This window comes from Halichoeres trimaculatus, unplaced genomic scaffold (assembly GCF_033239565.1).
Source record: "Halichoeres trimaculatus isolate MK-OKI-2021-1 unplaced genomic scaffold, fHalTri1.1 fHalTri1_scaffold_11, whole genome shotgun sequence".
Taxonomy (NCBI): Eukaryota; Metazoa; Chordata; class Actinopteri; order Labriformes; family Labridae; genus Halichoeres; species Halichoeres trimaculatus.
This window is the reverse complement of record NW_027437189.1, coordinates 23003974-23019224: the sequence shown is the minus strand read 5'-3', so window position 1 is coordinate 23019224 and position 15251 is coordinate 23003974. Positions and strand designations below refer to the sequence as shown.

General features: G+C 43.5%; 2 protein-coding genes across 2 annotated transcripts in view; one reads left to right on the top strand and one right to left on the bottom strand.

Annotated features, from left to right (window-relative positions):
* LOC141799135 (low-density lipoprotein receptor-related protein 1-like) overlaps nucleotides 1-15251 on the top strand; it is a 93718-nt gene that overhangs the window by 55482 nt on the left and 22985 nt on the right. The window contains exons 25-43 of the mRNA XM_074681254.1: nucleotides 948-1152; nucleotides 1261-1425; nucleotides 1634-1878; nucleotides 4159-4290; nucleotides 4959-5186; nucleotides 5327-5501; nucleotides 5659-5753; nucleotides 5876-6025; nucleotides 7346-7486; nucleotides 7610-7738; nucleotides 7824-7955; nucleotides 8077-8211; nucleotides 8302-8431; nucleotides 8536-8662; nucleotides 9603-9754; nucleotides 9860-9984; nucleotides 10168-10539; nucleotides 14600-14789; nucleotides 14973-15177. Of these exons, the coding sequence (XP_074537355.1) occupies nucleotides 948-1152; nucleotides 1261-1425; nucleotides 1634-1878; nucleotides 4159-4290; nucleotides 4959-5186; nucleotides 5327-5501; nucleotides 5659-5753; nucleotides 5876-6025; nucleotides 7346-7486; nucleotides 7610-7738; nucleotides 7824-7955; nucleotides 8077-8211; nucleotides 8302-8431; nucleotides 8536-8662; nucleotides 9603-9754; nucleotides 9860-9984; nucleotides 10168-10539; nucleotides 14600-14789; nucleotides 14973-15177 (3233 nt within the window). The remainder of the gene's footprint in view (nucleotides 1-947; nucleotides 1153-1260; nucleotides 1426-1633; nucleotides 1879-4158; nucleotides 4291-4958; nucleotides 5187-5326; nucleotides 5502-5658; nucleotides 5754-5875; nucleotides 6026-7345; nucleotides 7487-7609; nucleotides 7739-7823; nucleotides 7956-8076; nucleotides 8212-8301; nucleotides 8432-8535; nucleotides 8663-9602; nucleotides 9755-9859; nucleotides 9985-10167; nucleotides 10540-14599; nucleotides 14790-14972; nucleotides 15178-15251) is intronic.
* On the bottom strand, nucleotides 11505-12542 carry LOC141799137 (galanin receptor type 1). Its single transcript, XM_074681255.1, has one exon. It carries the CDS (start codon nucleotides 12540-12542, stop codon nucleotides 11505-11507), a length of 1038 nt encoding a protein of 345 aa, XP_074537356.1.

Below are 15251 nucleotides of genomic sequence, written 5' to 3'. Positions count from 1 at the left end.
TAGAGCCAAATGTTTTTGAAGAGCATCTGTGGTCAGCAGAGGCGGTCTGTGACCCTGAATAAATATCCTGGGTCATAGTTGGCTGTTCCCGCTCCAAAACCCCAGGTCTCCTTGCCAATCAAGGTTGTGTTCCCAGCGTTGCACTCAGGGGGCACACGGAAGGCTTTGTCTCTTCCTATTTGTCTCAGTACTCGCTGTGCGTGACTGCAGCCAGAACGCTGATGGAGAGTAGGAGGCAAAACACACTGCAGTTCCAACTCCCAGCCCTCCAACTTCACTGTTTCAATAAGACTCTTTATCTACAACACTATGACCAACTCATAGATCAGCTCCTGCTGCTTTTTTTAACGAAAGCCGTTTTAAAGTTGTTGCCATGCTTACAACACATGGACACAGAAAGGCAGCCATAACTCCAGCAAACTGTGAAAATGTTCCTCCTCCATTAATTACAGCTGGAAGGTCTTGTGGGGAATTTCTCTGACCATCCCAGGCCAGAGATGATCGCACTTTTTGGTTTGCACTCACTTTCTCTGCGTGAGAGCTGGATGTTTCTGGGAAATTATAAAGTCAGTGGTAGATCTGGTGTTGCATGTTTATTGTTTTTAGATGTGAGCGAGGCTGGGAAGATAGAGCTAGTTGAAGCCATGCTGAGAGACACAGCAGCAGTGCGTGCCTTACACTGAGATTCCATAGGAGGAGCAAACTCAAAACAAATCACTGGTTATCAGGGTTTTATTTTCTTTGAGCAATCAGCCGTGTGCTGGCTTTCCTCTCTTTGGTGAGTCAAACTGCTCAAACAGCTAATCGTTTTGCACTCGACGTAAACACTCACATCAAAGGCTGTAAGATTCAACTGTCTCTGCATTCTGCTAACTGTTTGGTTGTGAAAAAACATGACAAATATCCAAACACTGTTCTAACTTTAAGTCTGTGTGTGTCTCACTCAGCCCTGACCAGTTTTGAGGTGGTGATCCAATATGGGCTTGCCACCCCAGAGGGCCTGGCTGTAGACTGGATAGCAGGAAACATTTACTGGGTGGAGAGCAATCTGGACCAGATAGAGGTAGCCAAACTGGATGGGACCATGAGAACCACCCTGCTGGCTGGGGAGGTAGAGCACCCAAGGGCCATTGCTCTTGACCCCAGAGATGGGTGAGAAGTATAAACTCATGGAATTTGAACATGAAGCTGCATATTAACGTCTTTGACTACTTTCCTTTCCAAAAAGCTGACCTGTTCTGATTTCTTTCCTGTTCTCAGTATTCTGTTTTGGACGGACTGGGATGCAAGTCTGCCCAGGATTGAGGCAGCATCTATGAGTGGTGAGGGCAGACGCACTATCCACAGGGAGACGGGCAGTGGTGGCTGGCCCAACGGACTCACAGTGGACTACATGGAAAGACGTATTGTCTGGATTGATGCCAGGTAACATTTGACATACACTGAATTATATCACACAGTATTACATCAACACTTGCTCGAGCTTGTGTCTGTGCTTGCCATTTTTTATAGTTATCCATACAGATGTTTCCTCATGTTATGAAGACGAGCATGAGCAGCTTGCTTATACTTGAGTTAATGAACATGTTAATCCCTGTTATGTAAAGCACACTCTGCTTTAATGCTTTTCCAGGTCAGATGCTATCTACTCCGCTATGTATGACGGCTCTGGACTGATCGAGGTGTTGCGGGGCCATGAGTACTTGTCCCACCCTTTTGCTGTCACCATGTATGGAGGCGAGGTCTACTGGACTGACTGGAGGACCAACACTCTGGCCAAAGCCAACAAATGGACAGGACACAATGTGACTGTAGTCCAGCGCACCAACACGCAGCCTTTTGACCTGCAGGTCTATCACCCGTCCAGACAACCCCAGGGTAGGTTAAACACAAGACAGGTTATACTTGGAGAAAAACGCTCACAGAGGGGAAGAACGTTTCTCAGTCTGACCCTTTCCCATGAGCCTGGCTGGCTGATTCGGTCAGCTGAAGGAGAACGATGACAATCTCACAGCCCATTGTTCAATGTGTTGATTCACTGCAGCTCCTATTTCCCAGAGACAGCTGACCTTAAGATTTGTGAGATGTGTGAGACTCTTCAACCCGGCAGCTATTTGGGCACCTCCTGCTGCCTTGATGGTCTCACTGTTCAGATTCTCCCACCAGCTGATAAGGAAATATAAACTCTTCTTCTGAGACATAAATGTCATGTGTTGATCTCTGAGGCACACAATGATTGACAAGATGGGGAAAGATTGTCAGAACTGTGAAACTGCCGCATCTTGCCACATTGAAATGTCCCTGATATCTGCTTGCCAATGGGGGATCTCAAGGGTGTGTGGGCAGCAGAGAGGCACCGGGTCCTGTAATTGCAGGCAGGGAAAGGGAGGTATCACATTATTGTTGATTGACAGCTTGAACCAATGCCCATGACAGTGATCAGGCGACAAGCTGGGTTGACAGGCAAGCCAGACTTTATTTTTTTCAGCCTTTCACTTTCCTCATTGATTGAGGGGTCATTACACACAAATTACTCTCCACGGTGACAGTCTAGAAACAGCCTGTTTCCACCTTCTGACATTTAAGTTACTGAGTTAATTCTTTGCAAATATTAGGCAAACTACTGTAGAAACTAGAAAAGCACTCAGAGAGCGCAGACCTCCACCAAGCATATTGTGATTGTCACGCAACACTTTAGTCCTACTTTAATGTTATACTCCCTTTCAGCAGACTGTCTGCTACAATTTGGTGTTAGTTGCGGGTTTGTACGATAGTTTGTTTCCTGACAGTGTTAAAATTATAATGACCCAGAACATATTTCATATTCTGGATCTTAGTATCCAGGAATATTGCCAGGATCTGGATCATACTTTTACATCTGTCAGGAATTATGGTGACCTTGTCTTTCGTTGTTTTGCTAAGCAATCCAACCATTTATCGTGGGGTTATATACACATATGGTGAAAATGGCCCTATCTCATAATGATAAAGAATCCTTTAAAAATGTCCTGGATCCAGATGGTGATCCAGATCACCTCCAAAATTTAATCGCTATCAGTGTATCATTCATTCAGTCCATACCTGTTTTAGAATCCAAAATCGGAAACAGATAACGGCCTTTTTTTCGCTGTTTTGATTTTGTTTTGAAATTAAAAATAGAATATGAGAGAATGGAATTATCGTGGGATTTTTTTTCTATTCGTTTTTGGTTTGTATCATTTTTTATGTGTTGTGACCCAGGAGTTGTTGACTTTTTTTTTCTCAGGAAGGTCAGTCAGTGTCTACTGGGTGAATCCATTGATGGGTGAATCGAGCAGCACGATAGCTTAAGTTTTACAGTTATTATTAGTCAACATTTTCGTCAAGGATGGTGGACATGTACTTGCTTTCTAAAGAGGGGCCACACTTAGGAGGCATCAGTAACATGACGTTTCTGCCTGAGGTTGTGTTGGATGTAGAAACGTCTGACACCTATTGCAGAGCATCTCCGGACACCCATGTCCTGCAACGTCTCCAAAATGTCTGTGTGGGTCTTACCAGCTTCGAACTGCTCAATAACATCAGCGTATTGTTCAAGTGTGGCCATAGTGGTCTATTTATATGTCACTCACTGTATATCGCCTTCTCTATCTCTGCGAACAGGTTTCAAGATCCACACAGTTACAGACTGACCTCCCTGAACCCCATAATAATTTCATTCTCTCATACTCTATTTTTAATTTCATAACAAAATCGAAACAGTGAAAAATGACTGTTATCTGTTTTCCGATTTTGGATCCTAAAACAGATATGGAATGAACGAATGATACACTGATAAATTGCTTCTTCTTCATCCCATTTTTAACATTTCCTGAAAATTTTATCAAGATTCATTTGTTACTTTTTGAGTTATGTTTTTCACAGAAAAACAAACAGACAAACTCTCCCAAAAACACAACCTCCTTGGCGGAGGTAATAATATAATCTTTTAGCCTCCTTTCTTTTCATTCCTGTTTTGTTTACCAGTAATACACAGCAGTACAACAGTGTTTTGGTATTTTTGGCTCCTTACCCTAAGTGTAATGTCAAAGGAAAGTCGCTGCCATGTGAATATAACTGATACTATTAATCACTTCTCTTTCATTTTGTCTTTTCTTTTCCTTCACCTCTTCTTCTCAGCTCCTAACCCATGTGTCACCAGCGATGGTAGCAGCCCTTGCTCCCACCTCTGTCTTATCAACTTCAACCAGACCTTCTCCTGTGCCTGCCCTCACCTCATGAAGCTGCAACCTGACAAACGCACCTGCAGAGGTAAGGACACACAAACACTCACACCCAGCCTTTTGTCTTTAAAAAAGCTCAGCCTGGGTGTTTACACTCAACGCTGTCATCTACAATCCATGTCAGCACAGAGCGAGAAACATGCTCTTTGTTTGCTGGAGTCTTTTCTCACGACTGTCATGCCTGCTGCGGTGTGCCGAGCCCTTCAACGTGGGACATCAGCGTCTTGAGCTGTCATCTCTAGTGACGGATGATTTGATTACAGCTCCTCTGTTTGCGCCATGGGGCTTTCTTCACTTTCATTCCCATTTCATTTCATACACAAGACTGTCAGAAGTGTTGTGCTGAGGTCTTCATTTGTTGTTATTTGATTTCATAAGTGGGTTTTATGATGTTTCTGAAGGGAGGCTCTGGGAATTTATATGCCTGTGTGTGTCTGTGTAAATGTTAGCCATTCTGCAGAGTAATTCTCATCCCAGCAGTGTAGATTTAAGGATAATTGGATTAGAGGGCCTGAGATGCATTCTCCATTAAACCAGGAATTTTCAGGGATCAGAGAAATCTCTGCCACAAAATGAATTAAACTATCAGTTTAAGTTGGGTAGTTTTTCTGTCTAAAAGGAGATACCTCTTCACCTCACCTTCTGTATCAAGCGTTGGAAAGTATCTAACACTCTGTGTTGTTTTATTTCTTTCAGAGTCACGCAAGTTCCTCCTGTATGCGCGTCAGATTGAGATTCGAGGGGTGGACATCGACAACCCCTACTACAACTACATCATCTCTTTCACTGTGCCGGACATAGACAATGTCACAGTGGTGGATTACGACGCAGTAGAGCAACGCATCTACTGGTCCGACGTTCGAACACAGACAATCAAGAGAGCTTTTATTAACGGCACAGGAGTGGAGACTGTTGTGTCTGCCGGTAAGCATAATTACACAAATTCCTACCATTCCACTATCCTTAAAATCTTTCTCTAATTTCACAGTAAAAATCCTTTTTTGATAGAACTTAAAATTAAGTTTCACCTTAATCCATTTCTTTTTGGTTATTGCATTTCCCAGACCTCCCCAACGCTCATGGACTGGCAGTTGACTGGGTTTCCAGAAATCTCTTCTGGACTAGCTATGATGGCAATAAAAAACAGATTAATGTGGCAAGACTGGATGGATCCTTCAAGAACGCTGTCATCCAGGGCTTAGACAAGCCCCACTGCCTGGTGGCTCATCCTCTCCTGGGGTGAGTTTTCTCCTCACTTATTTCAAACATGCACTCAGCTTGACTGTGAATTTTCTCTCTGATCATAGAGCTGCAAAGTTTTCAGCTCATTATGGCTTTTTGTCAGATTAAAGAAAACACAACTTCAATCTTCCTTCTATTTAACTTCACTCCTCAGGAAGCTGTACTGGACTGATGGTGACAACATCAGCATGGCTAACATGGATGGCAGCAACCACACCGTACTTTTCATCAATCAGAAGGGGCCAGTAGGTGAGCACATGTCTCCAGTCTGCCAGAAACCTTCACTAAAGGCTACAGGCTGAAAGTAAAGTTCATGGACGCCAATGTGGGAGATTCTTACGTTTAACAGCACCATTATTCTTCCCTCGCAGGCCTTTCCATTGACTACGAAAAGGAGCAGCTGTACTGGATCAGTTCAGGAAACAGCACCATTAGCCGCTGTCAGCTGGACGGGACTAAACTGGAGACTCTGGAAGGTGTTAAAGGCAAACTTACCAAAGCTACAGCCCTGGCTATCATGGGTAAGGAAAAGATTTTAGATTTTTGTCTAAAATTTTCCATATCTCAAAATAACCTCATATGGGAGTGTGTGGCTTAAACCCTGTGGCCCATGATGACGGTTCAGTATATATATATTTTTTTATTTACGTTGTTTAACAATGAATGCAGAAGCTGACAACCTAATAACTTCATGATCAAATTTTCAGATTATACCATCATCTTGAGTCTTTTGCATGCTAGTGACTGCCCCTCTGTGTATTGTAATGAGATAACTTGTTTTAAGGACTGGTGTGAGAGAAAAAATCTAATCTTAAATGCAACAAAAACTAAAGGGACGGTTTTTGACCCGAGGGGGGTACGCAAACATGACTCAGTGGTAATTGGAAACAGTGTTACTGATCAGGTTGCCTCTTACAAATATCTTGGTATTGTCATGGACAATTTTTTAAAATGGACGGATCATGTTGACTTCCTCTGCAACAAATTATCTCAAAGACTGCATTTCCTTTGCAGGCTAAGACTGTTTGATGTCAGGCGTGAAATCATGTTGATTTTCTATAATGCCATCTTCAAAAGTCTTCTGAGATATGGATTGGCAGAGTAAATCAAAAATCAGTGGACTGATAAAATCAGCTATGAAGGTGATAGGTCAGAAAGACCACCCAGCTCTCCAGTCTGTCTTTGATTGTGTCGTCCATAACCAGGCACGGAAAATTCTGAGTGATTCTTCCTACATTCTTTCTCGGGAATATGAACTTCTGCCTTCAGGGAGACGATACAGAGCAAGCAAACATAAAACGAATCGATACAAGCTCTCGTTTCTCCCAACATCCATCTCTCTGCATAACAAAAAAATCTAATTAATTCTTTCCTTGAATTGATATATAATGCTTGTATATATATATTTTTGTTAGCCTATTTATTGCCACTTATTATGATTATTCCACTTTTATCCATGGTTTTATTTTCTACTTTTTATCTATTTTTTTTACTTTTTTCTCCATATTTGACTTATTATCTGCTTCTACTTGTTCTTAGCTGTTATTATTCAACTTTTACCCATGTTTTGTTCTTATCATCAAAACTCAGTTTTTAACTTGTTTCTGCTTAGCTTCACTGCGTATTGTGTCGAGCACTGCACTTTAACATCCTTGTGCAATAACTTCTGGCCATGCTTGCCACCGACCTCTTGCTTATGTGACTGTTGTATGTGTCTAGTATTTTGCCATTTAAAATACTGCGTCCTGGGCCAGTAGTACTGCTGTCTAAGATAAATTTCCTGCAAAGGACAATAAAGTTGATCTAATCTAATCTAATATAATGAAATCCCCCACATGTAGGTGACAAGCTGTGGTGGGCTGACCAGGGAACTGACCAGATAGGAACATGTGACAAGCAGGATGGAGGAAACTGGAAGATCTTGAGAAACAACACCTCCCCTATGATGCACATGAGGATCTATGACGAGGATGTGCAGAAAAGTAAGACGTAGCGCTCAGAAAATGTATCTGCTTCTCAATAAATAAAAGTGTCAGCATGCTGCTGTAGAGAAAGTAGTTTTTCTTGTTTTCTTTCTTGACCTCACTGGTTGCCTTTTTTCTTAGCTGGTATCAACCTGTGCAGTAACAACAATGGAGACTGCTCCCAGCTGTGTTTGCCCACCTCACCAACCACCAGGGCCTGCATGTGCACGGCAGGTTACAGCCTCAAGACAGGACAGCAGTCCTGTGAAGGTAAGACACTGCTTCACAGAAACAGCATATGAATGAAATATACAGTGTGTTTTTAACAACAGCGTAATGTGCTCTCACTACGCAGGTATGGGCTCTTTTCTGCTTTACTCGGTTCATGAGGGAATCAGAGGAATTCCACTTGACCCCGCAGACAAATCTGACGCTCTGGTGCCGGTGTCGGGCACCTCTCTGGCTGTCGGTATCGACTTCCATGCTGGTGAGTGACACTGAGGGACTTCTGTGACTAGATAGCCTTGATTGAGTGGCGTTTTGAAGCTGTCATCATCTCAGAGAAGTGCGTACTTGTGGTTTGACATAAGCAACCTCTCTGTTTTCAGAAAATGACACCATCTACTGGGTGGACATGGGCCTGAGCACCATCAGCAGGGCCAAGAGAGACCAGACGTGGAGGGAGGATGTGGTCACCAATGGCATCGGCAGAGTGGAGGGCATAACTGTGGATTGGATAGCAGGTCTGATCATTATAGATTTACTTCCTGCAGAGTCACACAGTTTCTTATAAATATATAATTTGAATTTTCCTTTTTTTATTTACTTTTTAGGGAATATTTATTGGACTGACCAGGGCTTCGATGTGATTGAGGTGGCCAGGCTGAACGGCTCCTTCCGCTATGTAGTCATTTCCCAGGGTCTGGACAAGCCCAGAGCCATCACTGTCCACCCCGTCAAAGGGTAAAGCCTCTCTAATACTCTTGCTTTCAAGGTCTCCAGGTCTGCTGTTTCAGATTTGTCTGAAATTCTCTCTTCAATCGTCCTGAATGTGTTTGTTTCTGCAGGTATCTGTTCTGGACTGAGTGGGGTCAGTACCCTCGTATTGAGCGCTCTAGGTTGGATGGAAGCCAGAGGTTGGTCCTGGTCAATGTGAGCATCAGCTGGCCCAATGGAATCTCCATTGACTACGAGGTGAGGACCACTCCATCACAGTACTAAAACCCCCCAAAACTAATTTTGTATCAGAGTGAAAAAGAAAAACTCACATCCTGCTGGCACTTTAGAGATACTGGACCTCTTTCAGCTTCCTGTCATGCTGGAAAAAGCATCATTAATTTTACAGAACAAGTCTGAGGGGGTTTCATTTTGCATCCCTCTTATTAAGTTCTTCCTAAAGTGTTAAACGGTAATTATCTTTATTAAATATAGATAAAACTGTTTTAGATTTTTTGGTTTATTCTACGTGAAATTTTTAAGTCACTTGTGTTGTTTTATTTGTTTGTTTTTCTGTAAGTTGTTTTTATTTTGACCAAGCTTGACATGTAACTTTTAGTCTCTGTGGTTTGTCCAAAAAAAAACAAAAAACCTCAATGTTAAATTGTATGGCACCAAATCAGACAAGAAAAAATCGTACCAACAGTGTAACAGCATCACGGTCTCCCTCATACACTTCTGTTTTGATTTCCAGCTTTAAAGGTCCCATATTCTGCTCCTTTTCTGCAGTTTAATATGGATCATTGATGTCTTCATGAAATGGTAGTAACATGTTTTGGTCCAAAAAGCCAATAAATCAAGCACAGCAGCATTGTTTCCAGGCTCTCATAGCCCCTCTGTTCAGAACGCTCTGATTTAGTGGGCGTGACCTTCATATGTAAATGAGCCACCGCTGACACCGCCCTGCTCTTCCATGTCACTGAGAGCGGCACCGCATCCATGACTACCAAGAGATTTCTCATTCACAAGCACTACTAAGAACAGGTTTTGTCATTAAATATCACATTTTGTGGGCTGGGAGGAAAAACACAGACCCACAAATTTCACTAAAAGACTTGAGTGATTTTTGCATAATATTTGACCTTTAAACTTGATCTTCTCTTAATCCATACTGTTGTGTTTGTACTTTCCTCTACAGGAGGGTCTGCTGTATTGGTGCGATGCCCGTACAGACAAGATTGAGCGAATCAACCTGGAGACCGGCGAGAACAGGGAGCTGGTGCTGGCGAACAACAACATGGACATGTTTGCTGTGTCTGTTTTTGAGGAATACATCTACTGGAGTGACCGGTCAGTGTAGTCGTAAACTGGTTCATTGAACCACCACATCATACAGGAGATTCAACATGGTATTGTGCTGTTAACTGACTCTCAGAGTTGTGGTCTGTTGTTCAGAACCCATGCCAATGGCTCCATCAAGAGAGGCAACAAAGACAACGCCACTGATGCTGTGCAGCTCAGGACAGGCATTGGTGTTCAGCTGAAAGACATCAAGGTTTTCAACAGGGCGAGGCAGCAAGGTAGGAAGACACAGGAATCACACACTTTGATACTTTACCACAAACTCTAAACATGTGAGTTTTTTTCTACTAAATCTTGTAATTGTGTGAAACATCATAAAAACCACTAATGCAATCAATTTTCATAGCATTGGGCTGCCTTTCAAACGTTGAGCTAGTCTGATTATTTCTTTTTCCTCTCAGGCACCAACGTCTGCAAAGATAACGGAGGCTGCGAACAGCTGTGTCTTTACCGTGGCAACGGACAGCGCACCTGTGCATGCGCCCACGGCATGCTGGCAGAGGATAACCGCAGTTGTCGTGACTATGACGGATACCTGCTGTATTCAGAGCGTACTATCCTGAAGAGCATCCACCTGTCGGATGAGACAAACCTCAACGCTCCGATAAAGCCTTTTGAGGACCCCGAGCACATGAGGAACGTCATCGCCCTCAGCTTCGATTACCACGGCGGTGGAGGGAAGGGAGCCAACCGCATCTTCTTCAGTGACATCCACTTTGGCAACATTCAGCAGATCAATGATGACGGCACCGACCGCAAGATCGTGGTTGACAGTAAGTATTGGGACATCAATCAGATGTCATTGGAAATATTCCCATAAACCAATCAAGCGCCCCTCTGTATGTTGACATCGCTGTGTTTGCCTTTGGTGTCATTTCTTTCATTCTGTCCATTAATAATTGTATGTTGTCTTTCATCCACTCGACGCTGTAAATAACCATCATTACACATTTTGACAACACAAGCACTGGGGAGGATTCACTGTAAACGTACACACAGCTGCAGCTGCTCAACTAGAGGAGACTGACATCACTTTGGGTTGCCACTTGGAGAAGACACACTGGCACACACAAACACCCACTCACTCTGAGCTTTGTGTTTGCTTCATGCCTGAAGTGTCATTTTAAATCCCACTTTCAGTGATTCACAAGTAGGTTGTTGAACTCCATTGTACACATCAGGTGAAACAGCCCTCGCCCAAAGCGAGGCTATGCTATACAAGTCATATTCAAACAGTCATCATTTTATGTGAAAGACACAAAAATAATGTGGATGAGGTTAGTTCCTTTATTGGTTTAGATCAGAGGTTGAAGCAGTTTTGAAACTAAAGGCTTGTTTTTCATTTGCCACTGCAGAATTTATTGCAAACAGAGTTGTTTACACCCAGGTTACATGTGGTTATCACCAGAAAACAACTTTCCATTCCCATGTTATTGAACTGCAACTTCAAGTCATAGTCATGCATAATGTATGACTGTAGTTTGCCATTTTCTTTACTCTGTGGTTCTTCTTGCTGTTTAAATTAAAAGGATGAGATTTCCAGTTACATATTCAAAGTTTAACCAGATTACATACATCAAATTTGGAATAGATTCACAAATATTGTGTATTATCACTCACACTTTTACTAACTTGATGAATAAAATACTAAAATATACAAACAAGGTACATTAACATATTAGTATCAAACACTTTGAGTCAAGTGAATGCATTCATTATGAGACAGCTGTGGGTTTAGTCAGTTCTGGCCTCCTTCTGAGGTTGTATCCAGCTCAAAAGGCTGCACCATGTCTCTGTTCATCACATGAGGGCAGCCAATTAGACAGCTTTTACACCATGCCCAGCGCTCTCTTCCCAGCTCTAATAAATCCTGTCTGAACTTCTGAGACATCAGCCCATACAGAACAGGGTTCACCACGGCTACTGAGGATGCCAACAGTCGAGCTAGGATGGCGACGGTGTTGTAGCCAGTCGAGCCTGTTACGGTTCCTCCGATGAAAGAGAACATGAGGGCATAGGAGGGCAGCCAGAGAAGAGTGAAGACAAGAACCAAAAGAGCTGAAGTGTGAGTGACCTGGCTCTGGTATTTCTCCAGTTGGGGAGCGTTCCCCAGCAGCCGTGCATGTTGCAGAAAACAGTAGATCTTGGCATACATCAATATGATGATGCCCAGCGGGAGGGCGAAGCCAAACAGGAAGAGGGCGATGCTGTAGACGAGCTGACTGAAGTCTGACAGAAAGGCAAAGCAGTAAACAGAGCTGGTCGCTGTAACTGTGCGAAAGGCAAACTGTGGTGCTGCTAATGCTGAGGCAGGGACCCAGAGCAGAGCTACTGTCAGCTTTATGAGTCGATGCCTCCTCAACCTGTATGCCCAGGTGGGATGAACCACCGTGAGGTAACGTGTCACGGCCAGCGCCGCCAGAGTAAAAACTGAAGCAGCAGAGCAGGCTACACCCAGGAAGCTGATGGCTTTGCAGAGGAAGCTGCCAAAAGGCCAGAAGCCCAGAGTGATGGCAGAGGTGTGGAAGGGCAGACAGAGCAGCAGGAGCAGGTCTGCTGCACTCAGAGCAAGCAGCAGGGTGTCAGTGCCATGTGGTGGTTGACTTTCTTTCCTCCTCCTGCCCGTGAGAATGGTGATGACCAGGGTTTGGCCAACTAGGCCTGTTACCAGAATCAGTCCATCCAGGACGGGCACTATGACCCTGATCAGAGATTCCTCCTGTCTGTTCTGTTGACCAAGACTGCTGGTGTTAACTTGCTGCCCTGAGGTCTCCATGCATTCAAAACAAAGTGCGTTGAGTAATTACTCTAATGGTCTGTAAAATTAGAGCATCAGCATGTTCACACAGTGTCGCAGTACCGCATATCGCCTCTTTGGCTCCAGTTCACGTCCTTATTGTGTTAATCAAGGGTGCGATCACGCGCAATTAAGTTCACGTAAAATTATAGCAGTTAGTTAAGCAGTGATGATCATAGTGGTCTGTTGACTTCATTGACACTGAATATCTGTGCTCTTGAAGGAAACAAGGTTATAAACTGTAGATACCAGCTTATCTGTGGTTTGTTTGAAGATGTAAATTTGAAATGCAAAAACAACAATATAAAGCAAGAAAATGGTTTCTACAAATGTCATTCTATTGCACAGTTAAGCTCAAAAGTGTCCATATGAGCATGTTTTGAAAGAGCACTCTTGCAATAACTCCCTCGGCTGCATCAGCATGTTCTTCGTAATCCGAGGAAGAGCACTCTGGGTCAAACCTGAGAGATGTCGAAGCAGCTGTTCTCCCGCGGCTGCATCGATTTCTTGAAACCAGGCAACAGTGGATAAATTCATCCCAGTGGTTGTTAAAGGACATTCCACACTGAAAGCAGCCGATGCTACTTGATGTTAAGTGCTCGTTGTGGCTTGAAGCATCGCATCCATTTGGAGACTGCTTCAGAGACTCCCAAGATGAAGGTTTCCAGTAGTTGAAAATACTGTACAATTAGCAAAATCTTGAATTGTTGAAGGAAAAATATAGTGAATTTGAAAGCAGTAGTTCCCAGATGTTGCATCTATGATGATACTGATCTGTAGATTGAAAGCGAGGCTGTGTTCTGACTTTGCAGTGGTCGTAACCAACAGGTTTCCTCCTCTGTTTGCACAGTTGCACATTGACCTGCTGAGGTGATGCAGGCAGGGGATGGGGGGGTTGTGCTATCTTCTTACATAATACTGTCTTGAACCATCTTTATTAATCTCTGTCCACTGTGTGCTCCTCTCTAATTGACGCAGCCAGCTGCTTAGATGCACATTTTTCCTATTTGTATTACATGAATACACTGATACAACCACGTGTGTCTGTGTGTGTTCTGGTGTTGAAGGAACATTTAGTTTGGTCATTAAGGTTTTTGACCCCAACAATGTCTCACATTTAGGTTGGTTATAGCTCTTAGTCCCTCACATGGAACATCTGTTAAAGGAGGATTTACGACTTTTAGGTGAAAACAAACAGTAAGGAGGAGTGTTCAGGTTTTATTGTTCGCCATAAGTGGTCATAAATGTAGTTTTCCGTTACCAAGACTAGACAGATGCACACCTTGGAGCCTGTGGCTTCCCCCTTCTCCATGATACTGTATGACCTGTAGGCACTACAGATAAAAAACTAAACCTGCTGTTTGTACTCAGTAGGGGGATGAGGGGGGCTCCCAGGATAAAGGGAAGATGGTTATCAAGAGCAGCTGCTTCAACTTTGCCATTCACAATTGACTTCTTTACCCTGGCTCATCTCCTTAAAGTGACTCAAGCTGTTCCAGCGGCGGTTTTTCTTCCCAGAACAAGAAGTGACCATGAATGAGAGTGTCCACAGGGAGCTGTATTTGTATGTGCAGGCAGCCAGCCATGAAATGACAGGATGAAACGCACTCTTTAAACTCTCTCCAGGAACAGCAGGCATGGTGCATACTCTGCTCAGTGTGGTTCCACTTCTATTTCACTCTTTTTTTTTTCAGTTTCAACCTTTTCCTTTTTTCCTCACAGTGTTTCAGCTTTCATGAACTAATGTGGGAAGGTGTGGATAACCCTAAAGGCTCTAAACACAACCTCTTAAATAATTTCTTCCAAACTTACCAGAGGGGCAACCAGTAAAACTATTGCATTGATTGTTCCGAGTCCTCTCTTTAGGTCCTCGTTAAGGCTGCGCCCCTGAGTGGTGATGTTTTAAAACTTAAATTAAAAGCGTGTGTTCCTCTGGAGATTTTGGCTGGATGACAAAAGTAAAAGAACTATCGTCAGCGAGTCATTTTGAGTCCAAAAAACTTAATCCAGGCCAACTTCTCCTCCCTGTTGTACAGATGTAGGGTCAGTTGAGGGCCTGGCTTACCACCGTGGTTGGGATACTCTCTACTGGACGAGTTACACAACTTCAACAATCACTCGCCACACCGTGGACCAGAGCCGTACTGTGGCCTATAACCGTGACACTGTGGTCACTATGTCTGGAGAAGACCACCCCAGAGCCTTTGTGCTGGACGAGTGTCAGAGGTAAGTGATTGATATCATAACTTGGTGGTCAGCCCTGTATTGGTCCCAACTTCCAAAACAGTCTCTCTGTTGTTTTGTGAAATAGTAGATTTATTACAGATCAGTCAGTCGTAACCTCTGGACCTGGACATCGAAAACCCCCCACTGCACATCACTGTATGTTTTCTGTTTGTTCTCATACAGTCTCATGTTCTGGACCAACTGGAACGAGCAGGCTCCCAGCATCATGAGAGCTTCTCTGAATGGAGCCAATGTTCTCATAATCATCGGCAGTGACATCAGAACTCCTAATGGCCTGGCCATAGACCACCGTGCAGAAAAACTCTACTTCTCTGATGCCACGTTGGACAAGATTGAACGCTGTGAATATGACGGGAGCAGCCGTTACGTAAGTTCAACCTTCGTTTTTTCCAATGACTTAAATGTCACCGTTCTGTACAATGACAGCTTCACCTTTGTGCT